At 53.5% G+C, this 17,588-nt stretch overlaps 6 protein-coding genes across 6 annotated transcripts; 2 read left to right on the top strand and 4 right to left on the bottom strand.

Moving 5' to 3' along the window:
* Positions 1-43: 43 nt before the first annotated feature.
* On the bottom strand, positions 44-4,135 carry KRP23_7072 (F-box/LRR-repeat protein 20; the record flags this gene model as incomplete). Its single annotated transcript, XM_067892341.1, has 1 exon — positions 44-4,135. One exon carries the CDS (start codon positions 4,133-4,135, stop codon positions 44-46), a length of 4,092 nt encoding a protein of 1,363 aa, XP_067744231.1.
* A 175-nt stretch (positions 4,136-4,310) lies between these two features.
* Positions 4,311-4,726, bottom strand: KRP23_7073 (Protein Asterix; the record flags this gene model as incomplete). The annotated part of the gene is made up of 2 exons (XM_067892342.1): positions 4,311-4,508; positions 4,580-4,726. The coding sequence occupies 2 exons, from the start codon at positions 4,724-4,726 to the stop codon at positions 4,311-4,313; spliced, it is 345 nt and encodes a 114-aa protein (XP_067744232.1).
* A 101-nt stretch (positions 4,727-4,827) lies between these two features.
* KRP23_7074 (uncharacterized protein) lies at positions 4,828-6,032 on the bottom strand (the record flags this gene model as incomplete). Its single annotated transcript, XM_067892344.1, has 5 exons — positions 4,828-4,911; positions 4,978-5,226; positions 5,292-5,585; positions 5,649-5,714; positions 5,793-6,032. 5 exons carry the CDS (start codon positions 6,030-6,032, stop codon positions 4,828-4,830), a joined length of 933 nt encoding a protein of 310 aa, XP_067744233.1.
* A 147-nt stretch (positions 6,033-6,179) lies between these two features.
* KRP23_7075 (Kinesin-like protein FLA10) lies at positions 6,180-10,464 on the top strand (the record flags this gene model as incomplete). The annotated part of the gene is made up of 24 exons (XM_067892345.1): positions 6,180-6,236; positions 6,321-6,416; positions 6,489-6,536; positions 6,605-6,646; positions 6,728-6,816; positions 6,903-6,999; positions 7,064-7,128; positions 7,191-7,260; positions 7,335-7,372; positions 7,441-7,490; positions 7,594-7,788; positions 7,865-7,919; positions 7,993-8,168; positions 8,246-8,358; positions 8,423-8,617; positions 8,691-8,820; positions 8,897-8,973; positions 9,047-9,328; positions 9,406-9,474; positions 9,536-9,628; positions 9,696-9,769; positions 9,857-9,920; positions 9,994-10,311; positions 10,387-10,464. 24 exons carry the CDS (start codon positions 6,180-6,182, stop codon positions 10,462-10,464), a joined length of 2,571 nt encoding a protein of 856 aa, XP_067744234.1.
* A 96-nt stretch (positions 10,465-10,560) lies between these two features.
* KRP23_7076 (NADPH:adrenodoxin oxidoreductase, mitochondrial) lies at positions 10,561-12,063 on the bottom strand (the record flags this gene model as incomplete). Its single annotated transcript, XM_067892346.1, has 1 exon — positions 10,561-12,063. The coding sequence occupies one exon, from the start codon at positions 12,061-12,063 to the stop codon at positions 10,561-10,563; it is 1,503 nt and encodes a 500-aa protein (XP_067744235.1).
* Positions 12,064-13,209: 1,146 nt separating this feature from the next.
* Positions 13,210-16,977, top strand: KRP23_7077 (Unconventional myosin-Va; the record flags this gene model as incomplete). The annotated part of the gene is made up of 1 exon (XM_067892347.1): positions 13,210-16,977. The coding sequence occupies one exon, from the start codon at positions 13,210-13,212 to the stop codon at positions 16,975-16,977; it is 3,768 nt and encodes a 1,255-aa protein (XP_067744236.1).
* Positions 16,978-17,588: the final 611 nt, after the last annotated feature.

Consider the following 17,588-nt stretch of genomic DNA (forward strand, 5'->3'; position numbering starts at 1 on the left):
CCCAGACGTGTACTGTGGAATAAAGTTATATGTTCCTTCGAACTCACCGGGTGGGCTCTGACCATACCGTCTCGCCTGTGACAGGGTTGTAGTAATACGCCTTGTCATCGTTATCCTGCACCACTTCCCACTGACCTGCAGGTGCTGTTGATGGTTTGGTCCACGTTGTCTCTCCGGTCACCTGGTTGTAAAAGTACGTAGCGCCACTGCTTTCGTCAGTGCATTCGATCCAAGCGCTCGGAGTCGAAACAGAGGAAACATTGCTGCTTGTCAAGAAATTGCTCGCTGTATCTGAGGTGACAGGTGCTCTCGCCGCTTCCTCGGCTGCGATTCTAGCTCGACGGTCAGTTACAGCTTGGCTCTGTTCACGAATGAAGATTTGCTGGACGATCGCGTCTGCTTTTTTCCAGCCCTTCTCGGCGATAGCTGCTTCCAGCCAGCTCATATGCTGGTCCCGAGATGAATACGGCACTGGCGTCTCGCGAAGTTGCTTCACCTGCGCGAGCAGGGCCAAGGAGATCTGATCTTCCGTATCTGAAGTGTCCAATGCACTGCGAGGAGAGAGGGACCACCGCGTCTCTCCTGTCACCTCGTTGTAGTAGTACGTGTTTTGCGTCTCTGGATCGACCAGCTCCACCCACTTCTTTCCGAAAGCGCGCGTCTTCGACGATCGAGAACTGAGAGAGCTGCTGCCGTCGGCATTTTGCTTTTGATGGGCCATCTCGAACCACTTACGAGCGGAGCTGCTTGCACTACGTCCGCTAGCAAAAGCTTCATAGTTGATGTCGAAGTCTGCAGGTTTCTCCCATCGATACTCATTGGTGAGCACGTTGTAGTAATAGGCCATGCCGCAGTCAGGGTCAGTGTGTTCGGTCCATATAGGCCGCGGTTGTGACCTGGAGCTCTTGACAAGCTTACCGTCAGCGTCGTATTCGTAACCATATCGATACTGCCACTGGAGTGATCGAGTAGTCCCAATACTGCCGGTGGAACGACGCGAATTCATGGTATCAGTAGAGTCACCCAGCGGTTTATGCACGCTTTGGGGCTCTGCAAGTTGGCCTCCGAAGATGTCCATTGCTAAAGGACGATGCCACCTTGTCGCTCCTGTCAGTGCATTATAGAAATATGGTCGCGCATTGTCAGGTGAAACCATTTGCGTCCAGCAATTTCCACCTTCTCGAACCGCTGACCTCACGCGAAAGCCACGAAAGACCTTTTGGATAGTAGTTGCCGCTCGACGTTCATGGCGAACTTTATCCTGCAACCTCTTCACGCGGTTTTCACGTGTTTTCTTGATAACACCTTCCGTTAGCGGCTCCAGCTCCCGCCTAACGCCCCGCAATTGCTTTTGAGCGTCATTCAGATTTGTCGTTAAGGTTTCAAAAGCCCGTTCATCAAGGGCGATCTCAGTTCGCTTTGCCCGTAGCTGATCGGCAAGCTGTACTTGCAGATACTGCGTCAGATAGCGTTGGGGTGTGCCCGTGATACGACTCGAGTCATGGTACTTTGTTCTGATCTGTAGCGTTTTCTCGAGTTCAAGCGTGAGAGCACGCTCTTCTTCTTCATCAGCAGTGAGTTTACGTTGTAGCTGTTCCACTTTCTCGTTCAGGTCATGCACAAGTGCTTGTAAACGTGCTTCTTTCGCGAATAACGGTTTAGCTTGGTGACGGAATCGTTGCAACTCCCTCCGAAGCTCAGCCTCTGCCCGTCCACGATGTCCACGTGTGAGACGTTGAATATCGGTAGCTGCTTTCACTCTTCTCAGCTGCGCTGCCAAAGCCAGCTTCATCGCCTTCATGAATCCTCGGGAGGCATGTATACGATAAGCAGCTTGGATCGAGTAGGCAGCCTCGTTTTCCCTGGCACGCAGCTTGACTAACCCAATCAACACCGCGGCCAAATGCTTATCGCGGATTCCTCGCCAGTATCTTTGAATAGTCAAGGCGGCGTTAAGTATCCGTAACTCACTCGCTTCAGTACGCAACAGTACTGCATTCCGTCGTGCTCGATGGCCACGGAACACCTTTTGCATTTTGATGGCTCCTTGGTCGCATTGTTGCTGATGAAGTAATTCTGCAAGGCGCTGAGCACGAACCGTGCGTCCTTTGTGGCCTCGATATACACGTTGGATAAAAGATGCTGAGCGAATTTCTTTCTCGTGCTGAAGACGCTTTGCTTCCTTGATTGAGCGCAACATGGCAACATCGGACCGCCCGCGATGTCCTCGGTACGCACGTTGCAACTTTGTGGCTGCCAAATTTCGCATCACCAGAACACGAGCTTGGAGTTGCTGCTCGCAGTAGATATCATACCTCATCTTGGCCAAAAGTTTTCGGTCACGATACCCTCGGAAAATCTTCTGGAAAATGAGAGCAGCCTCATCTTCATGCTCCTTGATTTGCCGCAAGCGCTTCGCACGCACCAACATGCGTCGAAGCTGCAAGTCGCGATATGCACGCCCAATTGAGCGAGCAGCATGCTCCTCTAGTTGATACTGCTTTTCCGCTGCCAAGCTCTTCCTTAGCAAGAACCCTCGCACACGCGCTTGGATCTTGGGTAGAATTTTTCGCTCCACAAATTTGAGTTTCGCTTGCCAAAGTCCACCACGTGCAAGGCATCCACGTATCGCCGACTGGATTTTGATGGCACTCCGAAGCTGCAACAAACGGAGGTCGCGCTGACGGCACAGCTCTGCGGCATTCGGCAACGGCTCGTAGCCGAAGAAACTGGTGGCCCATTGCACGAATTCAAGCTTGTTAATAAGTCTCTGAAGGAACCTTCGGCCGATTTGTCTGCAGTTGGTGAGATTTAGAGTGATAAGGTTGGTGCACACGGCAGTAAGTGCGTTGACGCCGTTTTCCGTGACGCGAGGGCACTCTGCTAACGACAACTCCGCTAGAGACTTGGCGAGACCTCCAGTTCCTGCACTGGCAAGCTCGCCCAATGCCGCATCCCCAACGCGTTGACACAGAGCCAGGCTGAGATACGTCAAAGAAGTGCAGTTCTGTGCCAATGCGCGTACACCTCGCGCGTCAATATTCGGGCTGCCGCTGATGTCTAGCCAGGTGAGTTGCGGGCAGTTAGTCGCAAGGAGCTGAAGGTCACTATTCGTCGTTTTGATGCACCCTGAGAGTGAGAGGACCTCGAGCTGTGTGCACTGCTGAGCTAATGCCCGGATGGCTATGCTGCTGACATCCCGACATCCAGTGAGTTTGAGTGTCGTTAATAATGGGCAGCCTTTCGCGATAGCGCGAACTCCAGGGTCATGCACGTGCTGGCAGCCGAAGAGATCCAGCACAAGTAACTTCGGGCAGCACTTTCCGATTTCAAGGAGCGCTTTGTCGCCGTATTCACCGAGCCGAGAACACTCAGACACATCCAAATGGCGCAAGTCTTTGCAGCACTGAGCAATTTTGACGATACCGGCGTCGGAAACACCTCGACACCGCTTCATTATGAAAGTCTCAATCATCCAGCAGCCAGCGGCTAACGTTTGCAACGCGGCATCATTGAGCTGCGGGCAGTCACTGAGGTCCACCAGCACAAGTCTGCAGTTATGAGCGAGAAGACGCAGCCCGAGCTCTGTCACTCGCTCGCACTGAGCCAGGTAGATAGTATCTAGCTGGGCTTGGCAGTGTCTGGCCACGGCCCAAAGCCCCGCATCAGTGATGTGACAGCAGCCGGATAGATTCAGCCCGCGGAGATTCGGCACAGTGAGCACCACTTCCTGTAGCGTCGCGTCAGTGACAGTAATGCCCGTGTCAATTCCATGCTGATGGAGGTCAATTACTTGCTGGAAACGACCACTTTCACCTGGATCGAGAAAGTTGCGCAGGAACGAGTGCATCTGTCGCTGCTGTTTTTCCTCCAGAGTCATCATCAAAGAAGCTGGGCCAAGGGTGCTAGGACTTGCTGGCCTAATAGGTGGCAAAAACCGAGCTGCTGGGGTAGTCGACGTCATGAGTATCTTGGCTGGCGGCGGTCCTCGCGGCCGCTTCATCATCTTCTGGGGCTGACCACTGCCAGCTTCTTGACCAGCATGCTGGTACCCATCTCCACGAGGGGGATCCTTCGTCCGAGCTGCTTCCTCTCCAAAACTCTCAGGACTAACCTCGCGCAGACCAATCGTCATTTTCTGGCAGCAACAGTCGCAGGAATCATGACACTCCGTTAGTCCTCAGAAATAGCAGCAGTCGTTACCCTCATCCTTCAGAGCTGTAGCAAAAAGCAAAAACACCATCAAACAGTTCGGTTCTTTCCATTCTTACAGCACTCTCCCCCTGATGGATACCTACATCTCCCTCTTTCTACGAAGCGGGGGCATCCGCCGTCTGGGCCGACGACATGGGCATTCCTGGACGCATATTGCCCATGTAGGCGGACACGAGGGCGCTCGTGGAGAAGAAGAAGGACATGGCCACCTGCGTCGTGTTCATGTCCTGCGACTTCATGTTGGTGAATGAGCCCACACACAGCAGCAGCGAACCCCACGCCAGCTCCTTCCACTGGAAAAAGGTACACAAATATTAGCCCAAATAAGACTCCCAAAAGCAAGTTGGGCGGGATTGTGACGCACCTTCATGGTGAACGCGAGGAAGCCCAGCACGAGCGAGAAGAAGGCGTACCAGTCGCCTGGGGCGTCGTCGGGGTCCACCTGCTCGCGCACGAACGGGTGCAAGTCGCCCGGACGTCGCGGGTCTCCCTGCAGCATTTTGGTCGACATGAGGTCTCTAGTCTCTATCGCAAAGTGACGGGATGTGCTAATTGCGGATTTATGTATACTTCATCCAAGTATAAGTGACTGCCACGTATGCTGGTCAATTGTCAGGCCTTGTTCTGCGCCGTGAGGTGCAAAGTGGCCGAGTAGAAGGCGTCGATGTACTGCAAGAAGTCTGCGTTGGCGTCGGGCTGAGCATTATAGCAACGACATAACGGTAAGACGAGTACTAGATAATATACAAGTTGCGTACGCACCGGAGAGTTGCTGCTGTTCGGTGTTGGCTGGATGAAGCGACTTTGTCGTCTGCTGAGCAACTTCTCGTCGTTCTGCAGAGTCACTTGCTGCAATTTCTGCCGGTGTCGAGCTTGTAGATCCGATAGCTCCAAGGAGTGGACAGCGCGCAGGTTGTCCAGCTCGGCGACGTGCTTGGCCACAACGTCGCGCTGAGTCCGATCGGCTTCCTGCAGAGCTTTCTCGCAGCCTGCCACGAGAGCACGCAGCTCCTGCGTACCGGTAGTTTTGAATCAAAAAGGGATAGAAGCCTTCACATTGGAGTACGATACCGCACCTTGTTCTCGGTGGCTAGTGCCTCGGTCTCCTCTGTCATCTGCTGTAGCTGCTGGCGCATCTTGTCGAAAGCACCTTTCCAGACGCGCTGCCATTCCCACTGATCGTCTTCTTCTTGGGTTTGGACCTGCTGACTTACCTTCCGAACATCAGCTACAGTTTGTACGCTCTCATCTGCATTGTTACTGTGTGTTGTTTGTCTTGGTGGCTTGAGTTGCACCCCAATCGGTACTGCTCGAGTGCGGTCTGTTGGCAATCTGATGAAATGCGCTGCTGCCTTTGCGAGACGTGCAACCTGGTCAAAGTAGGTAATGAATGTGTTGTGTGGATTAAACAGGGAATCGTCACGGAGTCTCACCTGGCACCTTGGAAGTGCAGCTAATGGCCCTTGGGGCGGCATTTTCGTGAAAGGCTCCTCGACCGCCTAAGACCGCTCTGTGTTAGCATCATCTTGGCATCTACATGTAACGTTATTACTACATCCAAGATGACACACACGTACGCCCTCTAGCAGCATTTGAAGCAGCACATTAGCATGTTCCAGCACACTTTTCAACCACGTAGGGTTTGACGTGGGCTGGCTGCGGAGCTTCCGCGCCCAATGCGTGACTCGAATCTGTTGGTGCTTGTTAGCTCTGCCCCCGTCGGCAGCTTGAGCACTGAGCTGTTGGATATACGCGAGAACATTGTGCAGATGTTCGACCGAGCTATTCGGCGCGGTACTGTTGGTGGTGACCCCCATTGCGATAGCGTTGCAGCTTTCTAATGAAGAGGCGCCGGCAAGTCGAGCGAAACGCGAACTGAAAATACCCCCGTGGAGGCATCCAAGCAACGATCTTAAAGCTCTGCTCGTCGTTATCTAGACCAAGAGAGCACAGAAGTTATTGTCATGGACCACAAGGTCACTACCGACTACACTCGGTTGCTCGGGAATGCGAACGTCAAGGTTGGATATAGCTTTCTACATGCAGAGTATTTAGTGTGCTGTTGAGCTCCACGGATCCATCGTCTGCTCGTGCTTTCATTGCAGGTGTATGTTCGCGCAAGACCCTGTGCTGACGGCCAAAGTGCCCCCGAAGACATGTTCGAGCGGAAGAAGGAGACTCCAAGCAATATCGTGATCAAGGTGCGGAAACATACAGGGTGGTGGTCTTTTACACGGTATTGAGTTCACGCCTGATTATTTGGTGCTGCTTAGGATACAGAACGGATGCAATACGGAAACCATGCGTTTAGCTTCGACAATGTAAAACCTAAACTTCTGTGACGAGAACTCCCAGCCGATGCACTAAAACCAAAATCTGTTGGTTGTAGATCTATTGGACCGACACAACTCAAGAAACATTGTTTGAAGCGGTATATCCTGAGTGTGCTGTATACACAATTTTACTTATCTACAGGCTGACAAGGATTGAGCGTCTGGATCTATGAATGTAGACGAGCAAACCTCTAGTGGACTTCGCACTGAAAGGCATCAACAGTTGTTGTTTTGCCTATGGTCAAACAGGCTCCGGTAAAACCTTCAGGTATAGCATCACAACGTGTGTATCGCCATCGCGATGAGTGAAAGAATAACATGGTATGGTTGGTGCTTTCTTCTGTGCATCTGCAGTATCTTTGGTGAACCGGGAGGAGAGAAGGCGGGGCTATTATCACGATCTATTGAATACCTCTTCGACATGGTTAATCGTCAACCCAATAAATCCAAGGTACGTGGAATTTCATGCGAACATTGGCTGTTATTTACTGGTGGTGTTGACGCTTACTGAACAGGAAGTGACGCTCGTGGTTAGTTTCTTGGAAATCTACTGCGATCGCGTCCGTGACCTCGCTCGAGCGTGAGTGCCGTGATAATTGAAGCTCAATTTCTAGTTTGCTTATCAACTGACAAGAACTCTAGCTATCTGAAGAAAGCAGGTCGGCCGGTGTCATACCAGACGTCAAGTAGCGCTGAATGGTTTCTTCGTCAAGTAAGTGAAAGTATCCCTCGCACGTATTGGCGCGTTGCTGACAGGTTCACCGTGGTGCAACCTTGTACAAGCAGCAACAGCAGCAGATCCCTCGAACAGAGAGCGCTGCTAGGTATGCTTGTATCAACACGTGCAACATACGCAATCGAATCACTCACTCATTCTGTGCTTGTGAAAAAGCTTTAGCTCGAACCCACCAAAAGCGGAAGACGACGACGATTACGAAAAAGGTTGGGAGGGCCAGCGTTTGATGTCAAATGCGGCTTGAAGATCTCCACCACGACTCATGAACTAACTCGCCTTCCTGGACTTGTTGCGTTTTTCCTGTCCTAGCGAACTACGAGATTCACGAGGATGCTCAAGGCAGAGTTTTTGTGAAGGACCTATCGATGGTCACCGTAACCTCACGGGAAGAAGTGGACGCCATTGTACAATGCGGTCTGAAACTACGGTCAACGCACGAAACAAAAATGAATGCCGTGTCGTCGCGCTCGCACACGGTATTTACCATCCACGTCTTTCAACAAGGTGATGCAGACAAACTTGCTTGCTATCTGACAGAACCTGAATTTGATTTTGTTTGGGTTCTATGGCGTGGGTAAAGTTCGAGACACCGAGGAAGTGATATACGGAATGCTCAACATGGTGGATCTAGCAGGGTGCATACTTGTCCTTTTGAAGCAGCCCCAGCAACTGTTTGCGTTTCTGACATCGGTGCTCTTGTGGTGCTAGGTCTGAGCGCCTGAAAAAGAGCGAGTCGGATGGCCAGCGCCTCAAGGAGGCATTGCATATTAACTCGAGCTTGAGTGCCGTGGGCAAAGTTGTGATGTCACTAGATCCAGAGAGCGGCTATAACTACATCCCCTATCGGGACTCGAAACTAACGCGACTTCTACAGAACAGCATCGGTTCGTGCATGAAGCAAATTTACTCCTTGATTGCATTGCTTAATTAACTTGCCTTTGCTTTGTACTTTTGGCTGCAGGAGGAAATTGTTTTACCACACTTATTGCAACTATCCATCCGATGAAGGAGCACTATGAAGAATGCCTGGGAACCCTCCAGTTTGCCAACCGGTGCCGTTCCGTGCAGAACCAGGTAAGTAAATGCAAAACGTACTTCTTCATTTGCTGCGACTAACCTGGTGGTTGCATTTGCGTAGCCCCGTGTAAATCATATAAATGGTACAATTGTGGACAAGGATCGGCGTATCCGTAAGCTTCAAGAAGAGCTGAGCGTCTTGCGCCGTCAGCTTGAGGGTTTGCGCACGGAATACAACAATAAGTTTGTTTCCACACTGAACGAACTCGGCTTCCAGGCTGAAGAGATCTCGGAAAACGGCGAAATCAAATTTGCAGTAGGTCGCACATATCTAACTGGTTGAATATTTGGTTTGACCCAGCAGTTCTGCTATGTGTGTGTGAACGTAGGACGGACTCGTGCTGAAGTCAGTGTTTTCGGATGAAGACCAAGGGGACCGTACAGTAACCTCAAGCTCATGTCTTAAGAACAGGCACACTGGGCCTGCAGGGCACGTCCAAGGTTTATTGAGAACCAACGGTGAGTTGTTTGGGTATCGTAGAACAAATTTTATGAATCTTTACACCCGTCATTTTACTTTTGAATCACGCAACAGCAGAGAATGCTAGGACCGATCGGGATCGATTACGACAGAAGTACACCAATGCAAAGAGTAATTTCACTGTGGTCGTGGTGAGTTGAGGAATGGCTATCTTCGGCAACTTGATCTCCAATTCGCTGACGACCGTAATCTTACTATCTCCAGACTGAAGCAAAGAAAGACAAAGAGAATGCACGACGTGTCGTCAACGAGCAGAAGCGGAGGATTGCTACATTAGAAAGTTGTTTGAAGCAAAAGTCGTGTGAGTATGAGCGCGCTTTGGCGTCAGAGGCCGCCCGGCACCGAGCAGAAATGATGGAGCTCCTCAGCCGAAACAACCAGATGCGCGCCAGCGTGGATAACGAGCTTCCCTATCATCAGCATCAAGCCTCAAACATCAATCCACACGTGGATACTTCCGATTCCTCAGAAAAGCAGTTCGACCAGGTTGGCCAGGCTTTGTTTGCGTTGCTCCATGCTCTCGGTCAACTCACGAATATATATGTCATGCCCTTCTCACTCAGAAATTACGCCAACGAGTAGCTGCGTTGCAAAAGTTGAAAGAGAATGAAATCGCTCTCATTCGCCAGCAGGTACGTTGGACAGAAGCTGCGTTGCATCAGAAGTTGTTGACAAATGTTGTGCACTCAACAGTATGAGCAGTCTTTGAAAAGCAAAACAGAGGAGCTCAACACTACAAACAGCAAATTATCACAGCTACAGCAGTCCACTACTGATACTATGGATGTACGTAAAGTGTTGGTGCTGTAGCTTGCTAAAAACCATCCTCTGATGCCTCACTGTTCTATCGTAGAATATCCGCGAGGACTGCTTGGAGATGTACACGTATGTTGGGCGGCTCATAAGCGCTGTGGACACAAGCCAGCGGTACGAGCAGCGGCGAAACGCCACTCAAGTTTATCTTCCTTATGATACTGCTGTACGGCGCAGCTAACCTCGGTGATGCTATCCCAGAGCCTTTTCATTGCCAACAAATATTCTGGCGGATCCTGCGAAGCTGCGGCATGTGAAAGCCATCGTACGAGCAGAATGTTTTGCATCGTTGCCGATGTTAGCAGCACGTTTAACCGAATGCATCGTCGTGCGAATAGATGGCGACAGCAGCAGCACGACTTCCTTTGCAACACCCACGTTCTGCCACTTTGGCATCTTCGGCAAGCAAACTATCACGGCCAGTTTCCGCCCCCGTTCGAAGAACTAAACCAACCTACGCGGCAACTCTGCGTGATCGAGTGAACCAGCCTTTCATTAACACCTTTGCTTTCGACGCAAATGAACAAGACGCACATGAAGAGCGACATGGCGCAACTCAGGCTCGATCTAGGGTGATGAATCAGTACGAGGACGAGGACGACACGGTTGAAGGTGCAGCGGAGTGCAGGCGTCTGATGAGGCTGCTAGAAGAAGAGGTACGCCTTGCTTACAGTCTCATGAGGACGCGAGCTGACGGGTTCAATCTCAATTGACTTGTGGTGGTATTGCAGCGCAAGAAGACTCGCGCACTGAAAGCCTCGAATGCTGCACTTACTCGCCAAAAAGAGCGCAATGGCTCCAAGAAGTGACGTTTTACCATCGATAAAAATCGATTCTCTAGGTGTGTTTGCGCACCGCTACTCAGTATTTGCCGCAGATCATCTTTGGGTTTTCTTAGCAGCTAGTCACATACTTTTTGCAATCGACAGCATCTCCGCCACAGACGTGACCTTTTCACGCGGCTTTCCGAGAAGTTCGCCGCGGCGGCTTTCCTCGGCACTGAGACGCTCGTAGTCAGCCCACCTAACTAGCTGCTTCTCTGGGTTACGCTTTTTGATGAGCTTCTCCACAGTCTCCAATCCACCCAAGTCCTCGCCATAGCTTTTATCGCTGTGAAGAAAGTTGCCTGCTGCAAAATCTTCGACGATGCAGCTTACTGTCTCCCGTGCGTCCAAAATGTTGGTGCCGATAATACCAGAGGGGCCACGCTTCACCCAACCAGTGCAGTACAGGCCCACAACGGGCTGCTTTTCACCGCTAACGGACGTTGCGACAACACGTCCTTGCTCATTCGAGACTACATGGCGTCGGTCATCGAAGGGTACGTTGACCTCGATGGGCAGCGACTTGTAGCCGATACTGCGAAGCACGAGGTTGCACGGAATGTCCTCAAACTCCCCAGTCCCAACCGCACGCTGCTGGTTCGGCTCGCCCTCCAGCTTCGTCTTCTCCACGCGAATCGCTCCCACTCGAGTCGGGTCCTTCTCATCCGCCAAAATCTCTGCAGGCGAACTCAAGAACTTGATCTGCACAACGCGTTCAGCGTCGATGGTGCCGGCGAATCGCTCCGCCGCCTTGCCGAGCAAATCACTCATGCGCTTTCGAGCGCGCTGCTCCTTGATCTCCTGTTCTGAGTTGGGCGTCATGCTGCGCTTCAGATCTTCCGGGTCCACGATACATGCCACGCCGTCCAGCTTGGTCAGCTCTCTGATCTCCTTCATCGTGAACGCCGCCTGCGCACTGCCGCGCCGCCCCACCAGGAAGACCTTCTTGACGCCACTGTTGCGCAGCGCCTCCACGGCGTGCGTGGCGATGTCCGTCGTCGCCAGCTCGTCAGCGTTCTTGGATAGAATGCGCGCGCAGTCCACGGCCACGTTGCCCTGGCCAACGACCACCGCCGTCTCCGCGTGCTGCAGGTCCAGCTGCAGGTCGCGGAAGGCCGGGTGGCCGTTGTACCAGTTGACGAACGAGCGCGCCGACATGACACCATGCAGGTGCTCCCCCTGGACGCCGAGCTCGCGGTCCCCGGCGGCGCCGTAGGCCAGCACCACGGCGTGGTAGTGCTGCTGCAGCTCGGCGAGCGTCACGTCCTCGCCCACACGCACGTTGCCCAGGAAGCGGAAGCGCTCGTCGGCCGCCACCTTGTCGAAGTCGTTCATGACACTCTTGACCTCCGGGTGGTCGGGCGCCACCCCCGAGCGCACGAGACCGAAAGGCGTGGGCAGCGCCTCCAGCATGTCCACGCGCGCGCCGGAGTGCTCCTTGAGCAGGTATTTCGTGGCGTAGAAGCCAGCAGGACCCGAGCCCACCACGCACACGCGACGCTGCTGGTCGGTGGTGGCGGCGCTGAAACTGCGCGCCAAGGAGGAGCGAGCAAGCAGCGGACGACGCAGCAGCTTGGACGCCATGTTGGATGTGAGGCGCTGACGTCGGTGATTGCCATTGATTGCGCTCTTTGACCATCACTCTGGTAAGCCGTCATCAGTGTACCGACAATTCTGTACATGTAGCCATTCGCCATTCGGTAGGCTCACAAGATCACAATTGACGCCGGCATCTCGAGTTCTCTTGATCGCGGGCTACGGCGTCCCGTGATCAATACAATGTTGATCAGAGTCCGGAAGCTAGAGAACGTGTATTTGCCACCACTTATTTCTGAAATCGGCGCTCTTGTTTAAATGGACATGTGCAAACATTCACATCCACCTCAATATCGAAATCGGCGCCGCACGACCATCCCTTGGATGTGGACCCGTACGCGGAACTTTGCGACAAGGAACACCGCAAGTATTAGTTCGGACACATGCAGTAAATGACGATTGATCTGGTCTGAGCAACCCACGCAAGTGCCAGCAGGAACGCCACGTATTAGCAAATGAGACCTAGACGCTCTGGTCAGCTGGAAATCTACATGGAGACGCATTCATGAGTAAAAGAGTATGGCTCTCCTGGCGCCCAATGCTCGAGTCCTCAATGTGTCTCAATCGATGAGGAGGCAAGTTGAAGCGATGACCCCATCGTAGTATTTATTGGAGGTTTTGAACAAGGTATGCCGTGTGACAAGATAAGTAAAACCGGTACCATTCGCGGTAAATCATGTCGAGCAGAAAACGACCGGCGCAATTTTTTTGAGGCCATGTTGGTGGTATGCTTGCACGCGCGCCTGAGAAGCTTTGGCTGGGATACGCGACCACATGAAGCACGCATCGCAATTACTGTCATCTGAGCAGACACGCGGTCGTGGTTACTGTGGCGCACGCTCGATTCGGGCCTTTACTCGCCGGCACAGCGTGCACAAATCCTCACGGGGCGACCTCGATCCCAGCCGGTGTTGGCGCACAGCTGCGCTGTTCCCTAACCTCTAGTTGCCCGATCAGAGCAACTCATACAAATCGCAAGTTAGTCGAGTTGCTCGTTGACAAGATGGCTCCATTTACCGGTATCTTGCCCCCTTGGTGCGTTGGCCCCCCTTGCCGCATTCCGCTTTGGGCCGTCAGCCGCGCACCTCTCCGCCTGAGTTAAAGGGGGAGCCTCCAAGGGACTTCGACGACACCATGAGCGACCTGCAGATGGTGGTGGGAGCCAAGTGCTTCGTGCCAGACGAGACGCACGTATGGCTTGCAGCCGAGGTGCTCCGCGACGAGAACTCGGGCGACGGCAAGATCCGCAAGATCACGTGCAAGGTGGAGCTGCCCGACGGCGAAACCGAGGAGCGTTGCGTGGACATGCTGTCCAAGAAGACCAAGGCGCTGCTGGCCGTGCAACAGCTCGAGTCGCTGCCCTACCAGAACGAGAACGTCGGGCCCGAGGGTATTGAGGACATGATCACGCTCAACTACCTGCACGAGGCCGCCATCCTGTACAATGTCAAGAAGCGTTTCCTCTGCGAGCTGCCGTACACCTACACGGGCGACATTTGCATCGCCGTGAACCCGTACAAGTGGCTGCCAGACCTCTACGCCGAGGAGCAGCACCTGAGATACCTCAACCAGCCCAAGGAGGAGCTTCCGCCGCACGTGTACGCCACGTCGGTGGCGGCCTACGACAACATGCGCCGCTCCGAGATCAACCAGTCCATTCTGGTGAGTGGTGAGTCCGGTGCTGGTAAAACGGAGACCACCAAGATCCTCATGAACCACCTGGCTACCATTGCTGGTGGTATGAACAACTCGACCATCAAGAGGATTATCGAGGTGAACCCGCTGCTGGAGTCCTTCGGTAACGCGAAGACTGTGCGTAACGACAACTCCAGTCGATTCGGCAAGTTCACACAGCTGCAGTTCGACCAGAACGGCACGCTTGTTGGTGCCAAGTGTCGCACGTACCTGCTGGAGAAGACTCGTGTCATTCAGCACGAAGCGCCCGAGCGCAACTACCACATCTTCTACCAACTGCTGGATAGCTCCGACATTGCGCCGGAACTGCTCCTCGACTCGGCAAAGCACTACGTGTACACTGGCGACAACACAGCACAGAAGATCGAAGGACTCTCGGATGAGAAGCACTTCAAGAAGACGCGTGAGGCGCTGGAGCTTGTGGGTCTGTCTTACGATGATCAGCGGCCGCTATTCGAGGTGCTTGCCGGTGTGCTCCACCTTGGTGAGGCGCAACTGCAGTCCGACCCATCGGATGACGAGAAGTCTCTCATTATCGAAGGCGACAGTGGTGCCAATGCTGCCACTCAGATGCTTGGTGTCACCTGGGAAGCGCTTCAGACTGCGCTGTGTTCGCGTACCATGCGTGCCGTGAATGATGTGTACAGCGTGCCGCTGCGCAAGGAACTGGCTATGGACTGCCGTGATGCACTTTCCAAGGCTATCTACTCCAACGTGTTCGACTGGCTGGTGACTACCATCAACCAGTCGCTTGCCGATGATGCAAACATGGCAAACCACGTGGGTGTGCTCGATATCTTCGGTTTCGAGCACTTCAAGCACAACTCGTTCGAGCAGTTCTGCATCAACTACGCCAATGAGAAGCTTCAACAGAAGTTCACACAGGATGTGTTCAAGACCGTGCAAATTGAGTACGAGGAAGAAGGTATCGTGTGGGACCACATTGAATATGCGGATAACCAGGATGTGCTGAGCGTGATTGAGTCGCGCATGGGTATCATCTCGCTGCTTAACGAAGAGGTGATGCGACCTAAGGGTAACGAGGAGTCTTTCATGTCGAAGGTGACGTCGCTGCACAAGGATGACATGGCGCACGTTATTGAGTTCCCTCGTACATCGCGCACCGAGTTCCTTATCAAGCACTATGCTGCTCCTGTCATGTACGACTCGGTCGGTTTCCTGGAGAAGCACAAGGACTCGCTGCTGCCTGACTTGTCTGAGCTCATGCGTGGTTCGTCGAAGCCGTTCATCGCAAAGCTCTTCGAGCCGAAGCCGGAGCCGAAGCCGACTGCGGCAGAAGCCGCTTCTGGTGGCCGCCGCAAGCGTGGTGGTGCGCTGTCGATTACGACGGTCGGTACCCAATTCAAAGAAAGCTTGACGGAGCTAATGGCTACCATCAACTCGACCCGTGTGCACTATGTGCGTTGCATTAAGCCCAACCCGATCAAGAGCGCGACAGTCATGGACCAGTCCATGGTGGTATCCCAGCTGCGATGCGCTGGTGTGATCGAGGCTATTCGTATTTCGCGCGCAGCGTACCCAAATCGGTTGCAGCACACGGAGATTTTGGGCAAATTCTGGTTGTTTGTGCCGAGCGGAGGCGAGACGCCGGCAGACAAGTGCCAGCTGCTCATGGACAAGCTGAAGTTGGAGTCGCCCACGCAGTACCAGATGGGTAAGACCCGTGTGTACTTCCAGCTGGGTGTGCTTGAAGAGCTCGAGGACCGCCGTAAGAAATTCCTCGATGCCAAGGCCACATATCTGCAGAACGTCATGGTTGGCTTCACTCAGCGTATCAAGTACCTACGGCAACTGGAAGCGATTATCAAGTTGCAGTCGGTGATCCGGTGCGTTATCGCCATGCGGAGATACAACACGTTCTTGAACGGCCTTACTTTGGCGCAAGCTCACTGGCGAGGCATTCAGGGCCGCAAGTTTGCTGCCGATGTGAAGAGCAACCACAACGCTGTTATCATCCAGCGGTATGTGCGTGGCTTTGTCAAGCGCCACCGCTACGTTAAGATGCGCGCGATGGTTATTCGCGTGCAGGCTGTGGTTCGTATGACGATCCAGCGGCCGAAGTATCGGGCTGCTCTTGAAGAGAAGCGTCGTGAGGCTGACATGGCTTACCAGCTGAATAAGCTGAAGGCAGCCTTGCAAGATGAGCAGGAGCGTAATGCGCAACTACAACGCCGCAGCAGCGTGGCGGAGACGTCCGCTGCATCCAGTGTGGTCATGGCTGACGCTGGTGGCATGATCGAGACTCTCACGGACGAGAACAAGAAGCTGCGTGAGAAGAACGAGGACATGAAGGTTACGATGAAGGGCTTGAAGGCGGAAATTGAGAAGTTCAAGAGCGACAAGGAGTTCTCTTCGGCTGGCAACCACGTCAAGGTTCGTCAGCTGCAGGACACTGTGCGAGATAAGGACAAGAAGATCAAGCAGCTTGAGGCCGATAACAAGAAGCTGACAGAGCAGCTTGCTAAGCTGCACGTGGAAGGCGTGCCCGAGAAGAAGTCCACGCAGAAGAAGTCGATCTTCCGTACGCTGGGCTCCAAGAAGGAGAAGAAACCGCGCGAGACCGTGCTGATGGACTCGCTCACCGGCTCGGATGACCTCAACCGTGGTTCGTCGGGCGCGTCGGAGCGCCACTTCCCGCGCATGCCGAGCATGAGCGTGGCCTCTCGCCTTTGGAACTCTAACAAAAAGGGCGACAACGGCGACGGCTTCGACGTCTCGGAGGTCGACGGTGAGGACAGCCCCACGAACGCTACCACGCGAAACACGATCGTGAAGAGCATGGAGGTGGGCGTGACGGGTGCCATGTCAACCCTGAAGGGCCGCATGTCCGTCGTGAAGGGCATGTACGAGAGTGCGTCCCGGAACAAGCGCACGAACAGCAAGCCTGAGGACAACACGGTGGGCACGACCGACAACGTCGCATCGACGACGGTCGTTACCTCGAAGAGCGCGAAGGTGAAGTCGGCAGCGAAACCCGCAGTGGATCGCCCTGTGCGCGAGTCGTTTAACTTGGATGCTCTGCCGGAGGTATCGCTCCCTGTCGGCTGGGAAGCCAAGGTGTCGCGCTCTACGGGCCGCGTGTACTACGTGAACCGCAAGCTCGGCAAGTCCCAGTTCGAGCGCCCCACGCTGGCCTCGCTCAAGGCGCAGAAGCTGGCACGCCAGAAGTCGGCCAACGCGCTGTAAGTAGACGAAAAGACGCCAGGGGCGACAGCACGAATTCGCAGGTTAGCGTGTTTGCCGCTCTTGGCGCTTCGATTATATGCGTGTCACCCTCTAGTAGTAGTGCGTTGTCCAGCTAGCTAGTTAGCTTTGTATCAACCATCAGCCATCCATAATAAAGATATCAACCATCGTCGATGTGCTTGGTGTTGATTGTCAGGGTCTTGTGGTCGAGTTGACTCAGGCAGCATGAAAAGCAGCAACAACAACCGCAAACGATTCGCAGGGGATGAAGGCCAGCACAACGTGATGCGGCACTTGTATTTAACTGGGACTGAGTACGATGAAACGCATAGCGGATACCAAGACTTTCTTCTCTGGTGGTTCATCACTCGAACTTTGAACCAACGATTGCCCTTGCTTGCTTTTCTGCCCGTCGGAAAAACATGCAGCGGGGGATATCAGCAGAATGCCTGGTGGTGAGTGATCTGGACGTGTGATCTTGCAGGCGTGACGCCCGACGCTCGACTAGACGGATAGCTAGCTGCTCCAATGGCTGAACATGCTGGGTTGGTGTTAAATAAGGTAGTGCTCTCTCTCTCTTGCCGGGGTGGGCTCGACGCGATGGACAGGCA

This window comes from Phytophthora ramorum, assembly GCF_020800215.1.
Source record: "Phytophthora ramorum isolate Pr-102 chromosome Unknown Phyram_PR-102_s0006, whole genome shotgun sequence".
In the NCBI taxonomy this organism is placed as follows: domain Eukaryota; phylum Oomycota; class Peronosporomycetes; order Peronosporales; family Peronosporaceae; genus Phytophthora; species Phytophthora ramorum.